The 26,824-nt window shown below is 45.5% G+C and overlaps 1 protein-coding gene across 2 annotated transcripts; it reads right to left on the bottom strand.

Annotated features, from left to right (window-relative positions):
* Window positions 1-1,811: 1,811 nt before the first annotated feature.
* Window positions 1,812-26,566, bottom strand: SLC20A1 (solute carrier family 20 member 1). Of its 2 annotated transcripts, none has more exons than XM_075272939.1 (11): window positions 26,421-26,566; window positions 16,779-17,402; window positions 15,591-15,731; window positions 14,174-14,259; window positions 11,518-11,614; window positions 7,732-7,851; window positions 6,912-7,181; window positions 4,319-4,886; window positions 3,915-4,100; window positions 3,540-3,624; window positions 1,812-2,825 (listed from the first exon to the last, which is right to left on the bottom strand). In XM_075272939.1, exons 2-11 carry the CDS (start codon window positions 17,122-17,124, stop codon window positions 2,670-2,672), a joined length of 2,055 nt encoding a protein of 684 aa, XP_075129040.1. In that variant the 5' UTR covers window positions 17,125-17,402; window positions 26,421-26,566; the 3' UTR covers window positions 1,812-2,669. The 2 variants fall into 2 exon arrangements, with proteins under 2 accessions (XP_075129040.1, XP_075129041.1); XM_075272940.1 differs by lacking the exon at window positions 26,421-26,566 and adding an exon at window positions 20,344-20,446.
* Window positions 26,567-26,824: the final 258 nt, after the last annotated feature.

The following is a 26,824-nucleotide window of genomic DNA, read 5'->3' as shown; positions in this document are numbered from 1 at the left end:
GTGTACAGCAGGCCAGACTCCAAGTTACGATGTAACTTTTTTATCTGATGAACGAAAATAAAAGTTAAATTTTAAGCTGCAGATATCCGTCTTCTATCAAAAGTCCTTTTGGCAGGAGCTGGCGATTTTTATCTTGGCCGTATTGGAAACTATGTATATGACATGCACATTGTTCACATGTTCCGATCTAACCCCAAGCCTCATCCTTCTTACATTCATCTCCTCCAGAATTTACCATATAACCTTTGTGAGTGTATTCTTTTGGTATGCACGGTTTTTGTCACATGGCGCTGCTATGGATATTCCCCAATATCCTGTGTCCCTATCCCAGAACTTAGTCACATGACTAAGTTTCAGCCATGAGAGTCCATGTGTTCACCCAAACTTCATGATGGGATCAGAACTTCTAGAAGATCATCTACACTCCAGCTCCCGGCATGAAATTCAGTTGATAAATTCAGAGCACATAGGCCAAGTGTTACTGATGTTTTGTGCAACTCCAAGGTAAAGCTCTAGTCTGCTGTACAGCCCATTCATTTGCTGGGAGTCTGCAACCTATCCAATTGTGTAGCATGGATCGCATATACATGCGAGGGGGGGGGGGGGGGGGAGGAGGAGTGGTGGGTGGTTTGGGGTATAACAGTCTATGGGGTCTCATCTTCCTCTTATTTGGTGACAGCTGGACACGTATTGGGCAGCGATCTCCACAGTGGCCTCTTCTTCTCCCAGTAGGATGTAGAGTTTCCTCTTCTCGTCTGCAGATATGAAGTCTGGGACGTGGGCAGTCTTTGGTAGTAGACGGCCCTCACAGCTGAGTATTTGGTGCAGTGTAGCAGGAAGTGGGTCTCGTCTTCTAGGGCCCCCTGGTCACAGTTCTGGCACATTCTGTTCTCCTGTGGCTTGTAAGTCTGCCTGTGTCACCCCCGTCTCCAGGTTGTAGGCGCTCAGTCTGTACCGGCTCAGGGTCTGTCTGTGTTTGGGGTGGCGTATTCTCTCCAGGTAGGTGGCCATGGTGTAGTCCCTTTGCAGTGACTGGTACACGGTGAGTTTCTCGGAGTTATTTATTGCACTTCTGCATTGCTCGATGTACCGCTCTCTGTCTCTCTCAACAACTCCTTTTATTTGAGCCTTGTTCAGGGCTGCATCAGATAGGACCTGTCTCCCCCCCCCCCCCACATACATACATATATATGAAATCCACGAAAACACGGGGAGAACATACAAATTCATTGCAGATGTTGCTCCTGGTGGGATTCCAACCCAGGACTACAGTGCTACCCACAAAGCCACTGTGTTGCCCCAGGACAGATCCTATTTTGCAGACATGCTTACGTGGCTCCTATTCATTTAATGAACCATAGCCCATGTGGCACACAGGGACATCCCCAGTCCAGTGTGAAATACACAGCAAAAGAGAACATGTCAGATTTACAGTCTACACTGCAAGTCAATTTTTTTCCTGTTAAAATGTTATTCACTTTCCAGATAACCTGCCATGTTCAGATAATCTGCAAAGTCTGAACATACCCTAAAATTGAAGTTTGACCATGTCCTGTATATTTGTATGATATCCCCCTTTCAGATAAGTGCCATCTTGTGTTTCCAATTGAGAATTTCAGTAGTCCTAGTATTCCTAAACCTCCATGGGACCCTGTAAGTGTAACAAGGAGGTCCATCTTAAGATTACACCATCATGATCCTAGTTTTGGGTCATCTAATGTGGATTTGTGTACTGTTCCCATAAATCCCCATGCTGTTTTTGTTAACATTTACGCCAAGCAGGGAAGACACTGCTGCAATAAAGTTGGTTGTTGAAGTAGTGCTACTTTATTCGACTTCACCAGTAACAGAAGCTGATCACAAACCAGTGAAATGGACACTATGCAGGACAGGATTCCCCCACATTTGCATTGTCACAACTTTACTGAGTTACTGAAACTGCAATTTCATCCTGGGGTACACGCGCACCCCACATCTCAGACAGCACATCCTCAAAGATATATTCTGGATTCTTTATTTAAAAAATAAAATAAAAAAATTAAAATCATGGTTTCCCAGATTTGCTTAAAACGTAAGAAGTCTGCTAAATCTAGTCATGGATTGAAGAGGTAAATCCTCATCCTCCTCACCCATTCTACTGCCATGCTGCTAGGCAATAACTCGCAGGGCTAGAAGGCAGCAAAGAAACATATGAGAGATAGAAAAAAACAAACAAAATCCTCCTGTGTGATACAAACAAGATGCACAAACATTAAACAGTGGGAAAGAAAAGGCGGACGTACAAGCGGGTCTATGTACAGAGAACATTAATACTGAGGAATGATTGGATGTGTATACAGGTAGATTGGGTTGATTTGTAATATTCTAGCGCATTAAAGCAGTTTTACAGCACAAGGGGAGGAGGGGGGGGAGGGGAGGGGGAAAGAGAATCCTGTTTAAAGCCACTTTCTACTCTCCTCAGTTCTATTTTCCCCCCCGTCCCTGACAGAATGGGCACATTGCATATTCCAGGTCTGATAACTAACGCCCCTTCTGCAGGAACTGGGTGGATGAGGACAGTCTCTTGCATCCTTTTGCTAGTTGCATTGCACCGATGAGATATGTGCAGGGGATCTGTAAGTCCTGAGCGGAGATCTCAGATAGCAGGCGATGCGGCATCACATCATAATTTAAAGGATTGCGTATCTGAAGATTGCCATGATACCGGCGCTGATCAAGCCTGAAATTGGGACCGTGACAAACCAAGCCAGGAAGATATTTCTGAAGAGCCGCCAATCCACAGCCTTTTTAGATCTTAGCCATCCGACGGAGACGACAGAACCCACCTGTGGGGAGAAGAGGAGGCGCTTAGTGTCTTTGTAATTTCACACATTACCCTCCAAACAATAGGGTACTATACGTGGGATTACTAGGTTACCATAGCTTAAAGAAGTTTCCCAAAAGGACTTTTGTAGAAAAATGGCAAACAGGTCAATAAAATAAGTATTTCTTAGGCCCAGTTCACATCTGTGTTTGAGTTTTCAGTCGAGAAGGCCACTTGTAGACCCCCAAATGGAAACCTACCTGCATTAAGAAGCGATTACCCAAGGAAACCTGCAGTCTCCATAGACTATAATGGGGTCCGTGAGGTTTCCACACAAAAATAAATAAAAAATATATATATATGTAGAGCGCTGCTTGCAGGACTTCTCTCTGCATATTTCATGCGGATAGGGGAACGGAATGACCCAAATGCAGATGAGAACCAGGGCTTACATCAGCGATCCCCACTGTGCCTTTCCAGTATCACTCTTAGCTCCTCCACCAAGCACTTGTTTGATAGGGCCACTGTGTTTGGGAGTGTGGTTTGGCCTCCATTATTAGGCACAGTGCTATATTTTGTACTGCATCTGTCTCTTTCAAGTTAATGGAGCAGTTGCATATGGTATCTGGATCCTGCTATGGCCTCAGACCGCTGATTGCTGGGGGCTGCCAATAGTTTGGGGGTGGGGGTGTAATCAGCCCACAAACCTCATGAAGTATCAATCATTTCCACTCACCTTACAATGTGTCGTACTGATGGGGAGCCCAACATTTGAAGCAATGACGACAGTCAAAGCAGAAGCCAACTCAATACTGAAGCCACTGAAATATAAAAAAACCAAACACACATTACTTACAGCCCAGGGTTGGCGTTCAACTAATATAAAACTTTATAAGGGGGAATTTCCAGGATAGATAGATTAGATAGATAGATAAATATCTCTCTCTCTTTTTTTTTTTTTTTTTTGAAGACCCCATTATAAGGTCATGGATAGTTAAGTCATGGGGATAAGGGGGTGGGGGGGTTCAGACACCTTGTTTTAGAAAGACATCTGAACCCCCTCAGTTATTCACATAGTCTTTTTCAATCCAAGTTGAGAAGTTTAGTTTACCTAGAGGGGGTAATCGGGGTCAGATCTTTGCCCATCGTCTGGATAACCCTTCGTCCCCAGACCCAGAGACCAGTGCAGATACCGATTCCTCCAAACAGGAGCAGCCAAATAGGGGTGGGGGCCTTTGTGGTGACATCTCCAGTCTCATAAACCAGCCAGAGAGCGACCAATGGACCGATGGCATTGCTGCAGGTGGCAAAAGAAGAACAGTTATTTCCAGCAGAAACAGTTTCTAGGAATACTAAGAAAATGACACACTGCTCTAGAATAGACAAACTGAGAATTTATATACGTTTCTCCGCAGTTTAGACTAATTTATATTGCTATATAATATATGACAATGCTTAATATTTACACTGCAAAGCTAAAAAAGAAAATTCCTTGTTTTTGCCCTGCCAACTAACCTGACATCATTTCCACCGTGTGCAAAAGAGCCAAAGCAGGCAGTAAGGATCTGTAAGAACTGGAAGAGATGAGACACCTCGGGCTTGTCCTGGTCATACCACTCTTCTAGTGAGGAGTTATTGCTTTTCCTGTCAGCAGCTTCTTCTTCTTCTATACAACCCTCTTCCTGTTCTTCTGTGCCAACATCCGGGTGTGCATCAGCCACAGCATTACAATAACTGGTGTAGCTGTCCATACGAACGCGCTTCTTCCCATCGCCTGCATGCCAGGTTAGTTTTTCCGCTTCCTCTGGGCGCGCCTCAGCCTCCTTGTTTCGGAAGGAATCCAGAGGCATCCCGCAGATTGCCATGGTGTACGAGGTGTAACTGTTGTTGCGGCGGAGCGGCTTCTCTCCAGAGTCTCCCATGCAGTCTCCCACTTTGGCCAAGTGCAGTTTGTGCAGTAAGTCTTTGTAGAGACCGGAATCTTTGTGCACAGTGTGATACTGATACTGCCCATTGGAACTCATCTGGTTGCTGATGGTCTGGTTGAACTGGACATGGTTTCCATTTGGCAACTGCACGGCTCCTGAGACAATAAATTTCAGATTTAATTTGGGTTTTTTTAATGTGCAAAAGAGACAAAAAATAAAACACAAAACTCTTATAGGTTATACTAAATACAGGCGCCTTTTCAAAGGTAGTAGGGAAAAACAAACAACCTTACAATTTGTTAAGCTTCATTGTGAAGTTATGTGCTCCCTTCTAGAGCGCTGATCTCCCCATCTGCTCCTGTGCAGTTTCCTGAATGGACAGGAGGTCTACAGTAGTTTGGTTATGATACTTGCAGACCAGGGCTATGGTCACATGACTGTGCCTAGTTGCTATCCCATGTGGTGTTTATACCATAGAAACACTAACTTTCCATGAAATGTTGGGTCTGTGAAAAGAGAACAGAGTTTCTGCTCATAGATTGTAAGCTCTTGTGAGCAGGGCCTTCAGTCCCATTGTGTTAATTGACTTTCCTTGTAATGTATTTTTTTTTGTCTGTACCTGAACCCTACAAATTGTACAGCGCTGCAGAGTATGTTGGCGCTATATAAATAAAATGTATTACTCTGTAAGCACTAGAGGCGCCCTACTTTTTCATGGCCATGTGAATTCTGTGTGTGAATAGAGCCTAGTTTGTACTTGTTGTTCACATAACAATTACTTGTCATGTTCCCCTCTTTGCTCCTCTGATGCTGACACCTTGAAAATAATAGTTGGTTGCAATTAAACGCCTGGCCTATAGGTGGCAGTGATGGGCAGCAGCTTTTGGATTAGATTCATTTGCTTCCAATGTTCACTAAAGAGACTGGGAGAATATTTAACACATCTATATATAAACTGCTTTTATGTTCTCTCAATGTTAAACTTTCAGAGCAGAGTCGAGTCGTGCCTCGCCTCACGTGAAAGTCACGCCTGAAAGGGTAAACAGCCCGTCAAATAAGTGAACAGGAGAAAGTAGGTGAAAGGCAAAAATCTCACATTACTACAAATCCATCCTAACACGTGCTGAAGGGGTGGACCGTTACAGGAATTCTCCATTAGGACAGGCATGTGGCAATCTCTGGAGTAAGTCAAATGACTTTCCTTCTACAAAGATTTAAGAAGTTAGAAAATAAAAACCTCATTCACAATTCTCTGTATCCTCTCCTCTGTTTGTGTACAGACAGTGGCTGCGGCTGTGACATCACATCCACGAGACCACAGGAACCAAACACTGGTTTACAAAAGGTAGAGAAGCTGATCGCAGGGGTCTCGTTGACGTGACATCAGCGCTGTAATGGCCGGCTCAGTGCAGGAACAGAGGGGAGGATGAAGGAACGTAGAATAGGAATCATTTTCTAGCCTTCCCCGAATCCCAGACAACCCCTTTAAGTCATCTACTGACATAAAAAGAGGTTTTGAGGCTGCTGAATACTGAAGGGAACAGACTTGACTGTTTCACATGGAACAAAGCTTATTTTACAAGTTGTCATGTGGCTATGTGACAAAATCCATGGAACGGTGGGTGGATCTTGGAAACTGAGCGAACGGTGATAAAGGGCACATGAATTTGCTGTAGGTGCAACTGACACTAATCATTCAAGGTGGCAAAAGGAAACAAAACAAATGAAAGGTGCACACCCAGGGGAACAGAAGCAATTTAGGTGCCACCAGTTTTTACAGAGACCTCTAAAGAACCGTACAATGCCTTAGCTGTACTGTGTCTACCTTCAGAATACAGCTGGGGTTCGAGCATGCAAAGGTCCCCCCCCCTCTCAAACATGTCCTAGATGTTATTGGGCACAGTATATTGCACAGATATACCCTTATACCCTCAGCACTGGGAACAAACTTCTCACCACCTGGGCCTTTGAGTCACATGTCAGAGGTATACATGCAATCTTATAGTTAGGTACAGCCCTCCGCATGTTGGCCACCACTTTATGGAGCTAACAAACTCACATAAAAAAGGGCACGCTGCAACCCCCAGTCTCATGATTACAGTAGGACCCCCAATAATTATATACTTCTCCCCTGTCCTCCTGATAGTGTTGCCAGTGTAGACTCTTAAGGTTTCACTTACCATTCATAGGTTGGTCAATGTTTGTCTCCATGCTCTGACACTTCTCTCTCTCTGGAACGTCATCAATGTCGCCCATCTTGAAGGTTACAGTGCGCTCCTCTGCAGCCCGTGATGGCGCAGACACCATGTCTAAAATGGGCACTTTGGTCTCTGCAGCGATGCCACACTCAATAGGCAATTTCACGTCTGGCTCTGGCTTCAGGATGTGGCATTGGTCCATGTTCTTCTTGTCCATCAAGGGAGATTCAGACGGACTGGATTTTATTTCACCTGAGAAATGGACAACCATGTTTTTATTTTTTCTTCAGGATATGGATTCAACCTTAAATTATCACTACATGTTATGTCAGCAATGGACTTTCAAGCAGTTATGGAGACCAAAATCCAAAGGCTGCACTTCTGAGATTCTGATCATTATTTGTTCACATTTATGTCCTTACGTGGAACTAATCAATGTGCTAAAATACACACACTTAGGAGTATTTAAGCTAGGTAGGATGTAATTCTAACCAGGTGGCATCCTCCGTCTAAAGGAAAAGAAGGATTCTTGATAGATGAGAGGACTTTACTATAAGAGCAGTAAGACTATGGTGTTCTCAGCCAGAGGAAGGTGCCATGGTGAAGTAACCAAGTCCAAATGAGACCTATATTACACCTGAAGGTATATGCAGTAAATACTGACTTAAATTCTTTTTCTAGCAGGTTAATAGCAGTTGCATAAGCTTTCTTTCTCCTTTAATTTGGCTAACATGTTAAAAATAACGCTAACGCCCCAGTTCAGACTACAAGTTACACAACAGTACAGAGAGGTGGCACTTACGCTCTATCTTCTTCCTCATTCTGGGGCACACAACGAACCACACAACCAGGGCGCATATGACAGAACAACCCACAGAGATCAGGATGATGCCCCATAGAGGAATCTTGTCAAAGCCAAGCACTAGAGGGGGGGAAAAAAACAGACACATATGAAAGCCATTCCTTCTACATCATTAAGGAGTCAACAAAGGGCCCATAGGATTCTCCAGATCACACGATGAAGGGAACGAGGCAGAGATTTGTCAGAGGTTGTCAATGGGTCCTGGGATATAAATCTTACTACCATCCACCTATCGCAGCCTTGTACCATGGCTAAGTAAAGGCATGATAATGTAGTAAGTTTCCAAATGCTGGCTCTATATGGAATTTGTAGCTGGAATTTGTCATTAATAAGACGTCTGCTCCATCATTAGGATCCTCGAGAAAGAAATTGCATGGGGTGCAAAACAGGCATTTGGCCTCATGGGTGCTGGAAGGGTTTTTTTTGTTTGTTTTTTTTTTGCAGGAAGAGTGCCTGACACTTTTCATTAAGAGTATTAACCCTCTGCCAATATGGTGTGCCTCCCTGCACCATCAGGATCAGTGGATGGACAAGAAAGTGGCTGCAGCATATACAGTTCTGGATGCTGCCAAGTCAGAGACTGAACAGGAGTCATCCCAAAGGTGCAGCATCAACAGGGCCATGTGCTACAGTAAACCCTAACCGGCCGTGTGAGAAGAGGTGTCCAGATGGAAGAGCAGGGTCTGCGCTTAAACCATTTATTTGCAGTGACTACTGGTTGACAGACCTGCTATAGTGGATCCTGACACTTGAGTACTGCAAATCTAAAAGGTTATAGGCCCAATATCCAATGACTAAGACTAGCTATTCGTGGTTTAGGCATCTTGCAGGATCCAAAAGATTTATTCCTGGCAGATGCTGCAACTGTATGGCTATAAGATCCTATGTGTACTGCACAGTTTGCAGGATGCCAGAATACGATACGTAGGATAGCATAGTAGGTTATATTCTATACAGTGGAGGGATCATTCAACCCCACAACATATGGTGGTCTAACAGAAGCCAAAAGAGGAGGAGCTTTTGGCAAACTTCATGATCGATGAAGCTCCGCACTCCAAACTAACAGCTGTACCTGGTATTGCACCCAGTCTCATTGACCTGGAGTGGGCCAGGCTACAGAGCAGCTGTCCGATAACTACCGCATAATACAGGCAGATTTCAGGCTCATCTATGGTCTTCATGATGAAACACTGTCAAGCTATGTCTAATCTCTTAGCAGGTGTAAGGTTTCTGATGCAAGACAGATTAGACACTTGAGAAGGAAGCTTTCTAGTTTTTACCAGCTGTCCATCAAGCCAGTGACGTGTATGCGTGTGCTCTCAGAGCAGAATGATGCCTGCCTACAAGATCCCTGGACTGCTGTAACTAAGGCCCCACACTGCAGAAATTCAGCATTTCACAGTGCCAGCAATAAGATTTCACCAATCTCATCCACACACTGCGGAAGAGCAATTTTTGAAGAAGGCAGCATGTTAACCCCTTAAGGACCAGGCCATTTTTTGGTTTCGCATTTTCGTTTTTCCCTCCTCACATTTCAAGAGCCATAACTTTTTCATTTTTCAGTTCACAGAGTCACATGATAGCTTATTGTTTGCAGGACAAATTGTACTTTGTAATGGCACCATTCAATATGCTGTGCAATGTACTGGGAAGCTGGAAAAAAATTCAGAATGAGGCGCAATTGGAGAAAAAATGCATTTGCGCCATTTTCTTATGGGTTTAATTTTTACAGCATTCACTGTTTGGTACAAATGACATGTTACCTGTGTTCTACGTGTCAGTACAAACGCGGCGATACCAAATTTATATAGTATTTGAAATTTTTTGATACTTTTAAAAAAAATGATAAACTTTGCAAGATAGAAAAAAAAATTTGTGTCATCATGTTCTAACACCTGTAACTTTTTCATATTTCCATGTATGGAGCTGGTTGTGGTGTCTTTTTATGCGGGACAAGATGACGTTTCTATTGATACCATTTGGGGAAAGATCCGATGGTTTGATCACTTTTTATTCAATTTTTTATAGGAGGCAAAGTGTTGAAAAAAACGCTTTTTGGCGGTTTTTATTTTTTTGCCGCTACGCCGTTCGCAGTACGGGATAAATGTTTTAATATTCTAATAGTTCAGGCATTTTGGAGCGCGGGGATACCTAATATGTTTATGTTTAATGTTCTTTAATTACTTTTATAGCTAATCTAGGGAAAGGGGGGTGATTTGAACTTTTTTATTTTTTTTATTTTTTTAATACTTTTAAAAACTTTTTTTCTTCTGTTACATTTATGATCAGACCCCTTAGGTACCTTGAAACCTAGGGAGTCTGATCGCTCATACTATTCACTGCAATACTACAGTATTGCAGTGAATAGGAAAATCGCAGCACTTGTATTAGACGACGCCTCTGGCCTCTGGCATCGTCTAATAGATCTAGTGCAGAGACAAGCCTGGAAGCCTTCAATAGGCTTCCGGCTGTCATAGCAACCGATCACCGCCCTCTTGTGACGTTCAGGAGGGCGGCGATCGGCGAAACATGGCGGCGCCCATGCCGCCTGCGCTGTTTACACGCTGCGGTCGCGTTTGACCGCAGTGTGTAAAGGGTTAACAGCAGCAATCGGCTCGGGCACCGACCGCTGCTGTTAGTGGCAGGTCCTGGCTGTATTATACAGCCGGCATCTTCCGTGTATGGAGCGAGCTCAGCGTGTGAGCTCGCTCCATACATCCCCATGCGACCCATGACGTACAGTTACGTCAAGGGTCGCTAAGGGGTTAACATTTACTGCAGAATCGCAAAAACTCAATGAAAAATGCCATTTCAGGTGTGTTTGGCTTTTTGTTTTAACTGCAGCATTTTGCATGGAACCCTCGACTATGGATAGCCACGCTGACTGAAGATCGCTGGGGCGCCTTGTGACCCCTTCACTCAAGTCAATGATTGGAGTCGCATCACAAAAAAGTGGAACATTGGTCAACCCTTTTTAGAATAGTTGTGGCACCATTGGGTTGCAAAGCGACTCCAGTAACTAACATGAGTGAAGGAGTCATAGGGTGACCATGATCTTTGGTTGCACAATGGCCTAATTTGCTGTGTAGCCCTAGCCTAGAGGTTTATCAGCCCCCCAGTGATCCACAGGACAGGTCATCATCAGATCAGTGGGAACCCCACACAAGTCAGCTGATCCAGCTGCCTCCTGACACCAGAAGTGACACAGACTTTCATCTGTGTGCAGTCTGTTTTAGCTTCCACAGACCCACTGTGATGTCCGTGGTCTGCAAAATGCAAAGTGCTAGAAAGTTGCAAGACTTCAGTATTCGATCATTACGCTGCCACCTTCCTTCCTAGAGAATGCTTTGTAGGAATTTCAGTAATTGACAGAAGTGTACGTCTACATCACAAGTCAGAGGTTGTAAGGGGGAGGGGGTCATAAACATGAGAGTCTTCTGTAGGATAGGATCTTCATAGCCATCATCACTGCTGAAGAGGAGGAGGAATAAGTACACTGAAGGAACTGGGAGGAAGTGGCTGGAGTAAATCCAGCCAAGTTGGTTAACTAGTTAGGTTAGATATGTCAGCGTACACTAGCCTGCAGCCTTCTGTATGGGCACAGGCCAGCAAACTTCTAGAAGATTTCTGTCCTGCAAAGTAAAAGTAGTAAATTGTGCATTTAATGGCGGGCTCAAGAACAAGTGCCAGAGGCAAAAGACCTAGTGCATAGTAAAAGTTACTCACGAGGTGCACCGCTGTACATGATGGAGAACAGGTTTACACCGATCGTACACGCGTAGAATAGAGGCAGGGCACGCAATCCATTGGGTAGAGGGTCAGGCTAAAATAAAAGCAAGAATCACAAAATTAGTACCTGGACAAGAGGGACACAGTCTATAGCTGCAAAAAAACAAAAACTAATTGAACTATTAGTGGTTATTGGAAGTCACCAATTCTACTTTAGGCCAGAACCCCACATGGCATACAAGCCACTGCAAAAACCATAATGTTTTACAGTCACTGCAAGTGGATGGACTCTAGTGACTCAAAGGTGGGCACTGGAGCCTTACAGTACTGGAGCCCTGGGTTTAAATCCTGCCAAGGATAACACTCACTATTTTTTTCCCCCTGTGTTTGCGTGGTTTCCCTTCACACTTGAAAGAGAAACTGATAAGGAATGTACCTCCATAGTTATAATGGAAGCAGAAAGTACACCACGATTTTTGCGCAGTGCTTTTTTTTTTTGCTGCGGCCTACCATGTGGGGCAGTATTCTTAAAGAGGACCTTTCATGGTTTGGGGCACAGGCAGTTTTATATACTGCTGGAATTCAGTGCACTGTCGGCTTCCCGATCTGTGCCCCAGGTAAAAAGCTATTGGTGCCAGTACTGTAGCTCTTTACAGTCAGAAGGGCATTCCTGACAGTCAGTCAGGAACATCCTTCTCCACAGCAGCGCCTATCGCGCTGTACAGTGTGAGCGGGGAGGAACGCCCCCTCCCTCTGCTCACAGTGCTCGTCCATAGATAAGTATTATCGGGAGGGGAGGGGGCGTTCCTCCCCGCTCACACTTTACAGCACTATAGGCGCTGCTGTGAAGAAGGACGTTCCTGACAGTCTGTCAGGAACGCCCTTCTGACTGATGAGCTGCGGTACTGGGACCGCTAGCTTCACCCGGGGCACAGATCGGGAAAGCTGTCCCATTGAAATAGAGCGGAATTGTGCTGTGTGTGTTGCAAAGTTCTCTGGTTTTTGTGACACATAAAAATAAACACAATAAAAAAAAAAAACCTCCCCCCCACCTAATTTAATTATGCAAGCTACCTGCAATCCGTAGTGTCAAAGTGTAGACAAGGATTACCAGCAAACCACCATAGCTCATTTGTGACATATGCAAATCCCCACCATTAAGGCAAGTATATTAATAGGTTTCCTCATTAATATGGATGCTCATCTTTGCAGGTATAACTACTGAAGCTGCAGCCTGCTATTCCAGTCATGCACAGATGCAGCGCTTGTGACTCCACTTTATGCCCTCTCATGGTCATTGAGGACTGTGCATGATCAGCAAGGCTTCAGATGAGCATGGTTAGGGGAGAACCGTCTGTGCGCACAGTACCATATAAAGTGCCAAGATCATTCAAGGATGTGCTTACATATAGTTTCTACTTCACAAGTGACAAACCAAATGATCGGGCTGTACTTTATTCAGCATAACAGATTCATGTAAAACAAGGCAAATAAAAGCACATTTGCGTAATGATTTTTCCAGCCAACTATTATTAGCTCATGTTATATACATGATGGAAGTTGCTGTGCAGTAAAGGGGGGGGGGGGGGGGAAGAGATTTAGCAGACGTGCAAAAAAAAAAAAAAAAAAGTCAGAACTGCTTTCTAAGCAATGCTGCAGAAAACTGTCCCACCCTACAGCGAGGATTCGTGTACCACAAGAGGTGGCAAAACAAACACCACAGCACATAATACCTGACTATTGTAGGTGGTGCTGGTTCACTCTCATAGGCTATGAATGAAGGGGCACCACATCTTTCAAGTTTCTCACCAGGTTTGTCTAGTGAGACAGAACTGGGAGCAGGAGACCCTTGTTCTAGCAATTGAGGGGGCAAGGCATTAACAAAACCTTACAGTCAGCTACAAATATTGTACTCAGTCTTGCATGGTTAAAAATACAAAACACAACAGTCATGTGCAGAGCAACAGGGCTACAGATTTAGTATGGTCTATTACACTTCAGGGATTCACAAGGTGGCCAAAACAGTCGCAACACGACTAAGATTTTGCAAAAGGTGCCAAACTGTCTTGACACTACTTATAATTTTCCATCCACTGCCCTTTTTCAAAGAAAAAACAGAGGAGGAATATGTGGCCAAGTGGGGAAGATGGCCGAGTCCTCAAGATGCAAACAAGGTGAATACAATGGTGAAGCAGGAAGCTTGCCGCTCCCTACTCCCTCCGGCCGTTACTAGGGATTCGTGCGGCTCATGTGTGCCTGCTGCTGTGGAGAGTCCTGTGAAGGGTTAATGATTTGGTAGTTAGAGATGAGCGAGTAGTATTCGATCAAATACCTCCCCGCCATACGTATCCGTGTAAGTAGCCGAACACCAAGGAGTTAAATGTATTGAATATTCGATGCGCTTAACCCCTTGGTGTTCAGCCGCTTACATGGATACCTATGGCGAGGAGGTATTCGATCGAATACTACTCGCTCATCTCTAGTAGTTAAGTTTAAGAGGCAATGGCTCCTCGGTTTTCTTCTCCTTCTAGTCTGGACCACTGCACTTTAATCCTGCCCCTTCAGTCATTTAACACCATTTACATGTGACCAACATCATATTCTTGAGCAAAGGTTTAGCAAGAAGTCTTTATGAACAATACGAAATCCTTACCTTGCGAAGGATGAACATTCTTACAAGGAAAAACAGAAGAGCAGACATGATTCCAGACAACAGAGGAGAGATAAACCAGGACAACACTAGAAGGAGGAGACAATGCAAGGTTAGTGTATACCGCGAAGAGATAGTACCATTTACCATGTGTTATACAATCACTTAGCTATACGTATACTCAGAAGCTTGGTTTCTTTTGATAAAGATTTTCACTACACGCAGCGCTATTTCTGTCCACCCCATCATAATGATGGATCCCCAGTAAACATTAATAAGATTCCTTGCAGACCACATGTTCTCAGTAATGTGAGAATTAGGGATGAGCGAGTACTATTCAAAACTCCCGTTTGGAATAGCACGCACCCATAGGAATGAATAGAAGCGGCCGGCACGCAGGGGGTTAAGCGGCCGGCTGCCAGCAAAGTCTGCGTGCCAGCCACTTCCATTCATTCCTAGTACTCGCTCATCTCTAGTGAGAGTCCATTATAAACAAGAGACTACAGTGCACAGAGCTCACACCATTGCTGGACACTATGACTGCAACGAAAAAGCGTTACCTCGAGGATTTACCCTTAACCAATATTGTTTTTATCAGTCACAAAATAAAATCAGCAGGCCTAGAAACATACAAAGGTCACATCAAGCTGGAGAATAAGCCATGACGGGAGGCCATGAAATATTTAGTAAGATTAGGGCAGAGAGTTATTTTCCCAGGACAATGTGTACATCTACCACACAGGTTCCTTCAGAAAGTTAATTTTCTACATGCGATAGCATTGTAAAAAGATAAACTTTACAATCCGGCATAAATAAGGGAAAGGGAGCGAGAAAAACATCCACAAAGACGATTATATAATGTTACTATATACCCTGCTTATCTGAAGATATTGTGGACGTTAAATACATGAAGGACAGACTAAATACAGGATTTATCTAGGCAAGCGTTAACTTTCAGTGCAGACTTTAGTAAAAAAGTGTTATCCAGCCTCAAGTTTCACGACTTCTCATAGCCTGCACCTCCAATCCCCATGGATAACACGTGTATACAAAGCACAGCTTCCAGAACATTCAGTACAGGCAGAGATGGCATCGGAATATACCTGACCCAACGATCGCAGCCGCTGCCATCTGGAGATGTTACGGGCACAGGCTGTTCACATTCATTACCCATGGGCAACAGAGGCGCTTTATTGTGCAGGTTATGGCAAGTCCTAAAACATGAGCTGAAATGTGTCACTGAATAGCTGAAAACGGTGACGACTGCTCGCACCCCCCCCCCCCCCATGTCCCTGGACATCATGCAATTCATATTGAGCTGATGTCAGTAAAGCATCGCAACACAACTAGCTCTTAAAGGGGCAGGGAAATCACATATTATAGATACAGGAGTTTGATGTGAACAGAGCCAAGTACTTACCGATGCGAAGCAGTTCAGTCCACTTAACTCCCTCCTGTCCTTTCGCCACAAGTGAGAAGCCAATGGTCGCGCCAACAATGCAGTGGGTCCCAGAGATTGGTAACTTCAAGAAGGACGCTGCAAGCTGCCATACAGCAGAACCTAAAACAGAACACAAAGTTAAGGATTGCATATAAGAAAATATGAAAGTCAGAAAAGACACTGGAGCGCCACTATTCATAGGGGACACAATGCTTGTAATCTCTGGGTTCCCCATGGTCCAGGCTAGTGACAACACTTATCCCCTTACTCTGAACAGGCTACAAGCATCATTAGAAGGAAAAACCCTTTAGGCTGAGACTCCACAGTGCAGAAACTGAGCTTTTTAGTTGCAGATTTTTTTTTATTTTATTTTATTTTTTTAAACCAAACCCAATGCCAGGAGTGGATTGAGCAGAAGGGAGAAGTATAAGAACTTCCTATATTTTGTTCCATTCCTTTTGTAGCAATTCTTGGCTTTGGCTCAAAAAAACTGCAGCAAAAATTCCTCAAGCAAAGTAGCAATCCCGTTTGTTACAGTAACCAAATGGCTGAAACATTCTTTACAATCCTACACGGAACAGATCTCAATTCTGCAATATGCAATAGTCATTTGCAAAGAGGCAGCGTTTTCTGCTAAGTGCAGAGAAACCAAGTATCCATGCAGAAACAGTCAGCATTATAGTATTTGTGGGGCCATCTGATCACAGAGGCAATCCAATTCCTGCAGACACTAGCCAGGAGAGTCTGATTAACTGTTTCCCTTCTCCATGCCCTACAAAACCGATGCATACAATTGTGGCAGGATGCTTAAAATTATCCTGGTATGGAGGAGGGGGCTACGCAGAAGGTGTTGTCCCAAATATCACCCAACCTGAGCTAAGGCGATGGTGTGATCCCACTGCTAGGAACACCACGGATCATGAGCAGGGTCCTGAGTACAAGACTGAATACACAGAGTCACATGAGGACTGTTGCTCCATTCAATCTCTAAGGGACCTACAGAGAGAATACAGCACTCAGCTACTTTTGACAGTCCCGTAGACTGAATGGAGGGGCAATGCCATGTGACCTTCATTCCCATGATCGATAGGGGTCCCAGATGATAAAGGTGACAAGGGATGGCCCTACAAGCACCATTTCAATAGTCACAAGCCCATGTCTACTCACCAAACATAGAACTGATGGACCCAGCCATTAGCAGCTCCTGGGTAGTGTTGTACATGGTGACGTCAATCAGGCCTTTCCGGATGGTTTCGCTCACTTTCGCACCCAAAAGCACAGATCCCACAGTTTCAAAGATCGACGCCAGAATGCAAGCTTGTCTTAAGGTCACCACACCAGAGCCTACAGCGGTGCCAAAGGAGTTTGCTACATCATTGGCACCGACTGAGAAAGCGAGCACAAAGGCTATGATAAATCCAACCACCAGCATCCAAAGGAAGGCCGTCAGGGGACCCCCCTCCTGGAAGCCGAGGGTACTGGTAATTACGCTGGAAATAGTTGTCGATTCCATGATATTTTTTTTTTCTTTTTTGGCTCAACGTGGAAATAGATTTAAAAAAATAAAATACTTACTATGTAAACAAAAACGTGAGGTATGAAAATAATTCAATAAATTACTATAAAATTAAATATGCAGTAAACTCAAATAGGGCCGAGAGTCTCGGTCAAAAGTCTTTGCTATTTGCTCTGTATGGAAATTGGCTTTTTAGAGTTCCTTTGGCTCTGGTGGGTTACAGGTGAAGAAACTTCCATGGTGCAGAAAACAAGGAATCAGGCAGACTCTTCATTCTGAAAGGAGACAAGAAACAAGGCTTCAGCGAACGGACAAGAAGTGTGCAGCCAACTACCCCTTTTGGCTACAGTGAGTCCACACCACAAGTAATGCCCCTTTATAAGGGCACTTTTTGATTGCTCTGGCACCATGATCCTAGGGGTGTATTATCTGGCGCCAATCCAGTATAGGAAATGACCTATATTGACCAACAGGTTGAAGAGTTTTAAATCCGGTTTGTGCCATAAAACCACCATTGACCCTAATAAAATGGTTAGGGATCTACAATTAAGAGCTAATCCGTGAATATTTGACGGGCGGTGGTATAATGTTCTGACATTTACAAGGCAAATAACATCCTGTAACTAACCAATATCATAAAAGTCACAAGTAAATATCCGCTAGCATTGCAGATACCTAGATAGATGCCCCATAAAACTGGCACAAAAATTATTAACCATGACACTCAGGGCATCCCATGTGGTTGCCCATTAAAGTGGCCATTGCAGCAGAGCCCTGTTCATTGGTGGAGTCAGCGACATCCTATCAGCACTTATTATTCGGATATTGATAAGACTCTGTTCATACCAGTGCTGTACGGGGACTGTTCGCCTCTCTGCATGAAAAATGCAGCGACAGCACTTTTCTCTACACATTTTTCATGTGGAAACCAAATGGACCCCATTTTTAGTCTATGGGGTCCGCAGGTTTCATAAGGTAACCGCTATTTTAATGTAGATTAGGTTTCAGTTTTGGGGGTCCCCAAGCAGCCCCCTGAACATAAAACCCATGCACAGATGTGAAACAAACATAAGAAATCAAGTGATCTGTTGATCCCTGCTAGACAACCCCTGGCCAGAAAAATGCACCAACCCCTTGGCACATCTTCTGAATAGTGCAGCTCTATCTAATGCCAATGAGCAGCCCTTGGTTTGCCAAGCTAGTGTTTCTGGGGTGCCATCTGAAGACCATCTGCTCAGTTCACATAAGGGTAAAGAATCCTAAGGCTACATTTTCACAATCGGAGTTTGTATTTCTGTCTGGGCTCGTTCACTGAAGTGTATGGGGTTGGTGCAGAACAAAGATGGCACATGTTGCCATCAGTGTGCCTTCTGTTCGATTTTTGGCAGACCTGTACAGGGCACAAGACTCATACCCTTAACCACAGCATAGGGGAAGGAGTGTATGACTGCTGGGACCCCTGAATGATTCAAGGAAGGGGGAGGGGTCCCTGAAAGCTCTGTGAATGTATTGGCAGTGCACATGACCACTGATCCAGTCACTTCTATGAGACTGCCAGAGCATGGTGCTTGGCCTCCACTGTGTCCTACTGAAAGTGAATGGAGGGCTGGTCAGACATGTGATGCATCAGGCACCTATACAAGCCTAGGTTTAGCATATACATCAGGAAGGGGTCCCAACATACACCCCAAGTGGAGGGTACAGTAAGTGGTCCTTGAAAGCCTAGTGAGACCCATCCAGCAGAAGTTTGCAGTGTATATTAGGAGGAGATCTATCCCTCCAACCTAGGCTCTAAGTGTGAATGAGCTGAGCCTTATATCCAGTGTAAGGAATTTCAAGTCACTAAGAAAATAAAAGTTCCTATAGACATTCATAACGTAAAGTGTCGGATTAACTCTCTAATCCTAATCCCATCATGATTTTGTTAAACAAACGAATTCCAACAGTTGCCAAGCAATTAAGAACGTTTCAATTAAATCACGTGAGCTCATCAGCCCCGCCATCCCTCCCCCATTACATCGCCCTTTAAGCTGGACCAGTGGGTACTTGCCTGATCACGTCATAGGTTTGGGAAAGGAGGGGGCACCTGACATCATGCCACATGGGGATTACACAAAAACCCACCAACAGTACCCAAAAGGGCTATTGTTGCCCCCTACCACTTTCCACATGAACCCCCTGGTTACTCAGGTCAGTCACATGTCAGGTACAGGGACTTCTGACTAATATAAAAGTAAATTAAGTGTGTTGGTCAGACCACCGAGACCCCACCGACCACCAGCGAGAAGGTCTCCATGACCCTTTTGTGAGCTGAGTGGGGGAGTCATTCCTCAGTCTCTTCTCCATTCACTTCCGGAAGCCTGTGCACCCCACCAGTCCCATAGAAGTGATTGGGGCAATGGTAAGGACCCCCTTACTCCTGATCACTCGGGGTCCTGCCAGGTGGGTATACAAGTACTTAATGAGAGGGACTGCCCCTCCCCTGACTTGGGGAATCCCTTTTCTTATAATTGATGCACAATTCCTCCATTATGCCTCCTGGAAACAAACACCTGGGTATTACCAGTCCCAGTCTATACAGTCTGGCCATAAAGTGCTGCCCCCATCTGGTAACACCCAGCGGTCAATTTATTCACACTTGTTCAGGAGGGATAACAGAGGAACAGAACAACAAGAACATTGTCTACTATTTAGACATGGGAGGAAACAGATCTTATTGCCTGTAGTAACCCGAGCCCAGGTCAGAGTGACCCGATGCCAGTCTGGGCTGTGGGCACACCTTGTCCTGGTACACAACACTTGTCATAGAAGTCAATGGAGCCGAGCAGAGCTGATGGGCAGGATAGTGTTACACAGAGTCAGACACTACAAGTAGCCAGCAGCCCACTACAAGGCTCGTACAAGTAGCCAGCAGCCCTGGCAGCCCACTACAAGGCTCGTACAAGTAGCCAGCAGCCCTGGCGGCCCACTACAAGGCTCGTACAAGTAGCCAGCAGCCCTGGCGGCGCACTACAAGGCTCAGCACTGCCGGGCACCAGGACACATGCGTGTTAGGCGGCACCGCAGCTACACTCCGCCGGTTATCCCAGAACTTCCCTCAGTGACCGGGCAGGACGCGGCATCGGTACCGCAGCGGCTCTGACCTTGCCGCCGTCTCCTGCGGTGACCGCGCGTCCTCCAGCAGTCTCCGGTCCTCACATAACGGGACATCCTTACCGTGTACCGGAGGTCTGACGGCCGAGCTGTCCCCTGCGTCCCGCGCTATCACTTCCCGCCCGATATAGCACAAAGGCGCTAATCTGAGGGGACCAGGAGGGAGGGGACAGCCTGATGGGCGCCAAAACGCGGCTGTTCGAACAAACCAGTGATAGCAGCCTGATGGGAGGAGGGAATGGCGAGCGCCACTTACCTCAGACCATACACTGTATATAGTAATATATACATCACATACAGTGTATATACCATATATAAACCTCATTACCTCAGCCCATACACTGTATATACTAATATATACATCACATACAGCTGTATATACCATATATATACCTCATTACCTCAGCCCATACACTGTATATACTAATATATACATCACATACAGCTGTATATACCATATATACATCACATTACCTCAGCCCATACAGTGTATATACTAATACATACATCACATACAGCTGTATATACCATATATACATCACATTACCTCAGCCCATACAGTGTATATACTAATACATACATCACATACAGCTGTATATAGTTATATATACACCTTATTACCACAGCCCATACAGTGTATATACATCACATAGAGCTGTATATACCATATATATATCTAATTACCACAGCCCATACAGTGTATATACTAATACATACATCACATACAGCTGTATATACACCTCATATACTCATCCCACCCAGCTGTATATACCATATACACATCTTATTATCTGAACCCATACACCTCACTACATCTATGTTACACACCACATACAGTATACTGTATATCTAGATATACAAAGGATACACTGTTACCCCAGTACCTCATCCCATTCATTTGTATATACCATGTATACACACACACACACCTCTGAAGTAGGTACACTCTATACATCTATAACTCACTGTATAAACCTTCTTAACCCACAAAATAAAAAGACCCCCCTCCTGCCTCCATAAGAGTTCAATATATATGCACCATATCCAGCCACCTATGTATACGTAATGCCATAGCTTTCCCATTTGATGTCTAAGTGACCCCAGCATTAATGGGATCCATTATGCTGCTGTATATACTGCCCTATTATACCACAGCCTATGGCGCTATATCTACTGCACCCCCTCCTCCTATCAGTCTATGCTGCTGTCCCGCACCCCCCCAGAAAGTCCCTCAGAGCTGAAATCAAACAGCTGCCTGCAGCACTGATCAACAGTGATTGGGGTGCCACTATATTATCTCACATCTCCGCCATAACCCAGACAACTCTTTCCAATATAACACTGTCAGCTCAGTGTGTCATATTCTCAGAAAATGGGGTGTGGGGGAAAACCAGGCTCATTGTCATACATGTCATACAATGGCAGCGACACCTCCAGCGCTGCAGTCTGTAAAGCCTTACTATTAATAATGGGTCATTAGTAAGTCACATGAGGGACTGTCAGCCACACTGGGTAGTCAAGGCTACATCCTAATACACAACAGTATGTATGATGTGTGTCAGGCCCGGCTATTACTAAGTTACTTCCCCTCGCTACTTTGTACATGACTCATACGTTGCATTTACAATATATATATCACATTGTTGCAAAATCACCACAAACAACATCGCCCCTGGCATCTCACGGCTCATTACCGGTATGGCACAGCCCTAGAATAGGTCACATGCTAATAAACTAGTGCTAAGAGCCAAACCCATCCCTGCCAAATGGATTGATAAAGGCATTAAATGGTGAAATAATCCTGCCAGGATGATAAGAGTCATTTATGGGGATTATTTCTGTGATACACACAGATCATCATGTAGGGATCACGCCACTACACATTGTGAAAGACTCTACCGGTGTGACACAATACTGCAGCCATATTCATGTTATATAGAATATTTACCACTGACATTGATACAAAGGCAACCTACAAATGCAGGAAAAAGCTCCTGGAATCCATGTTAGGATGGGATTACATCAAGTTTGTGATCTACATTTAGGGTGCGCACCTAGGAAGCGCCCAATGTGCATGATAAATAGGTTCTTACTCCATCGCAGCGTGCGTCCAAAAATCGCCAGATGCAAGTTCGACTTTTTTGGCCAGTGGTTTCAGTTTTAAAGAACAGACACCTGAGATCCCATTACAGTCAATGGAGTCTCTATGTAAGTGACCCAACGGAGCAGGACAATGACCCCATAGTGTATATGGGGCCTCCTGATTACAAATCAAATCAGCTTTATTGGCAAGTCCGAATAGACATTTGGCAATGTCAAAGCAGAGAGTGGTGGGTATGGAGGGAGGGGGGTTGGGACGTATGGAGGTGGATGGGAGAGTAGAAGCAGCAGTATTGGGGTAGAACTGTCCATAGGGTTTCATCTTCCCCTCAGTTGGTGGCAGGTGGACACATCCTGGGCAGCCATCTCCACAGTGGACTTCTCTTCCCACAGTAGGATGTAGAGTTTCCTCTACATGTAGAGAACCCTTATGGTAGAGGTCAGGGATCAAGGGTCAGGCAGTTGAATTTCAACATGCCCAATAGAGTACAGTATTCCGGCAGTGCCTTACCCCCTCTCCCCCCGCCCATTCCATATACATTGGCTAAACCATCCAAAAGGACCGGCTGACTCTGAAGTCTGATATGTATGGGGTGCTAAGATCTGATGGCAGATCCCAGAGGAGAAAATGATCTGGCGGTGCGATCTCACGCCATTTTTTGCTCTCATGGGATATATACCAGCACCAGCAGCTTTACCCCTCTGAGAATACATGTATACATGGCCAAATCGAACATGCATATACAGAGAGGGGGAGGGCTGGCACATACAATAGTCGGCCTTACTGCAGACTTCTTTATTTCTCTTGCTTGTAAAGTGCAACATATTCAGCAGCACTTTGACCCGTCAGTCACTGTCCCATACACTAAACTCCTAATTAGTAGGTCTATGGAGTGTGGGAAGAAACCCACGGAGACCTGTTAAGAGTACTAACCACTGAGCCACCGTGATGCCCAATATTATTACCCCACGCTTGATACGAGGCAGTATTCCGCATATACTACTCTTTCAGTACTCTACAGAGTCAGCCATACTAAACTTTACTTGGGTCAATACAATGCATTAGACGTGCCCTATCCGAGCGGTTGTGCCTCCTATAAGAAGTGGGCCGGGACTGGCAGTAAATGGAGCAGTGTTGCATCAATGTTGGCAGATCGGCTGGCGCTGCAGGCCGCACTAGTCCTACAGTTTCTGAGAAAGACATAATCTTAGCAGGCGCAGGCACAAGAGCGAGGTGTGGCCATAGACAGGCTTGCACATGGAGTAGCAGTACACAGCGATGCAGGAGACTGGCATGTGTTATTCTGCAGCAGCATGCGTAGTATAGAGGATGTGTACTGCTGGGGGGGCAAGCACAGGCTGACTCACTCCAGGTGACGACATTTCCTCTATTACACAAAGAAGCAACCGGCTGAGTCTGGATGCCCCAGCACTCAGGAGCAGCAGGCCCCCTCCCACACTGATAAATAGGTGCCTCTCCCAAGGCCAAGGTCACATGACAGAGACAAAGGGGCAGAGCGGGGGACTTACATATGGAATTCATCACATTTCTGTGTGCACAGCACCAGGGTGAGAGTGCCCTTCACAAGAAGGGACATATACTGCAGTATAGGACAGACCAAGACGCCGCTGCACACATCCATGACCACCGCAGATCACAAGGAAGCGCTGGAATGAACTTGACTCCATGGCTTCCTGCGGGCAAACTTGCAGAACTACAGAAACGTGTAAGGCAGGTTTAGGGTTTCCTGTCGCTCCAGAGCTATCTGGTCCAGCATTACCCAAAGGGCTTTGGTTTCCCAGGCCCCCCCACCAGCAGATACCTACTGAAAACTGCAGGTAGTCACGTCAACATCCCGAGCAACAGGGGTTAACCTATAGACACATTTCCGATTCACAAGCTACTGGTTATAATTTAACCATGTAATCTCCAAGCGGAACAATGAAATGCCAGCACTTATCAGGGCGATAGATAAGATTGTATGCAACAACTACTAAAGTTATTAATGGCTGGCAGATGATTCCTCATACCCACTAAGATTCATAAAAGTCAACATCACGATGGGCTCAGAGTACTGGGTGCCAGGTACTCGACCTCTGCCACACTGGTGCCAAGAGTACACAGGAGGCCAGATCAGTAACACAATGCCAAACATATATATAGTGCCCACTATTAACTGCATGTAAGCAAAGGACAACTGTAGGGTTCGGTCTAGGCACACGATAGCCACCTAGCCCACCACACGGTCAAGGACATTGGATAAGGGCACTAGGCCTCGAAACGGCAGAATTAAGATGGCAAGAAACAAAAAAGACATGCTGGCAGAAGCCTAGGGTGCACTTAAAGGGGTTTTCTGAGGCTTTTAAATTGATGTCCTATCCTTAGTATTGGTCATGTGGAGGTCCAACACCCAGGATGCCCAGGGATCAGCTGTTTAAAGTGAGCACCACTTCTGCTTAAAGACCATGTGACATCACGTTCATTGGTCGCATGACCCGATTGCAGCTCAGTCCCAATAAAGTCAATGAGCTGATCCTCCATGCAAGGCATAGGCACATCTGAGCCCGAGTCTGTCACAGTGTCTGCCTGCAAATTGGTGGAGGCAAATATACTGCATGGAGGACTCTTTCCTCTGCCGATTAATATTATGGACCCCGTTACAGTCAGTGAGGTCAGACCGGGTGTTATACGGCTATTTTGGGGGTCAGTCTGTTCTTCCTGTCCTCCGACAGACCAGAACGGAGAGGAAACGCTTGTGTGAATCTAGTGATAGTCACTATACAAGTGTATGGCGTGGTACTCGGCACATACTGCAGTGTTCACTAAAGCAGCTGATCGGCAGGGGAGCCTGGCATCAGACCCCCCTACCAATCAGCAACTGATGGGATAGGATATCCATTATTTAGCCTGGAAACCCCCTCCCAGGCTACTTTTATGCAGCTTCTTCATTTTACAGGTACACATTTCTTTTACTAGGTTTCTCCTGTAGAGTTTTTCATGCAGTTTCCCCCAATACAGTGTTGGGCATAGTTAATACTGCCTCAACTGCACCGTGTGAACACCCCCAGAGGATTTCCCCGTTCAATCACGAGAGGTCAGACTGTTAGGACCCCCACCTTCACCAAAATAAAGAGATTGGGTGTATCGGCTATCCAAGACGTACAGAACCTGTAATACGGCTCACACTGGCATCTGTATCTACAGGATCAACGGCTGATCCAAACTCAGTGACAGATTTGCAAAACTTTCTAGAATCGCCTATCAAAAAATATTAAAGTCTTCTTCGCTACACACGTGACCACGGAGGATGGCACAAGACATCTAGAGCTGTTGTATGGAGTAATGGGATTTATTACATACACTAAATATTAAGAGGCAACAGACTAAATAATAAATATACCCCCCGCCCGCCCCCTGTAGAGGAGACATTCACGGCTTTAGCCTAGAGCAGGCCCTCCATTAATCCCCGCTCAGGAGGATACCACGTGTTCACACACAGGCCACAGACAGCTGGCAGATCAGACAGGAAGACTGACAGCTCGTACACTAGCGGGTATCCTGCCAGCATCCACATGCCACTGCTGCGGGGGGAACACTACTGGCATTGTATGCTATAGGGTAGGGGGCGACCCCAAAAAGACAAGGGAAAGCAAACACATAGACAGGGCCCACTACCACATATTACTGATGGGGTAGATTAGATACAACAATCCACAGGTCAGAATATGCCACCCAGACACTATAAGGGTTAAAGGGACAACACACAGACAATCCCAATTGTTCTAAAATGCACATTAAACAATTGTTCTTCAGCCCCAAATCACAGATTTCAAGTCTGATGACTGAGGATTTTGAATCTGTCCAATTTTCATCGACCGATCTTAAACGATCGCTGATTGTCAGAGCTAATCGATCTATAAATGATCAGCGGTGAGTAGAGACGATATCGGCTAATACCTGAGCAGTCCGCACCCTGCCCCGGGGTATAACGGGACCGCAGACACAGCACAGAGCCAGGCCGCGGCCGGTAAGTACTCACCACTGTGTGCCCGGTGTGCCGTCTCTCCGCGTCCTGACAGTCGCTAGTGAAGCCGGTTGTCAGATCTTCCTCAGCGCCATATTAAGAGCCGCGACCTCGTGTGCGCAATATAAGCGACAGCCCGGGGGAGGAGCCAGCCCCGCCCAGAGTCATTCATTCTTTCCTAACCCCTCCATGGCGCCGGGCTCAGGGCGGGAGTCACCGGCTCTCCTCATCGTATAGGGCTAAGCGGCGGCTGGCAATAACATGACGTCACGGTCACCGGGGGCTGGGGGGGACGAGGAATACCGAGAACCGGGGAGCGGGGGGGAAGGGCACGGGGCGAGCCACGCCCCCGGAGCGCTCTGATTGGTGGGTTACAGGGGTGGTGGTAGACGTCGACAGTGACGCATGTCTGGGGGGAT

Source organism: Leptodactylus fuscus, chromosome 5 (genome assembly GCF_031893055.1).
Source record: "Leptodactylus fuscus isolate aLepFus1 chromosome 5, aLepFus1.hap2, whole genome shotgun sequence".
Classification (NCBI taxonomy): Eukaryota; Metazoa; Chordata; class Amphibia; order Anura; family Leptodactylidae; genus Leptodactylus; species Leptodactylus fuscus.
This window is presented reverse-complemented; position numbering and strand designations above follow the sequence as displayed.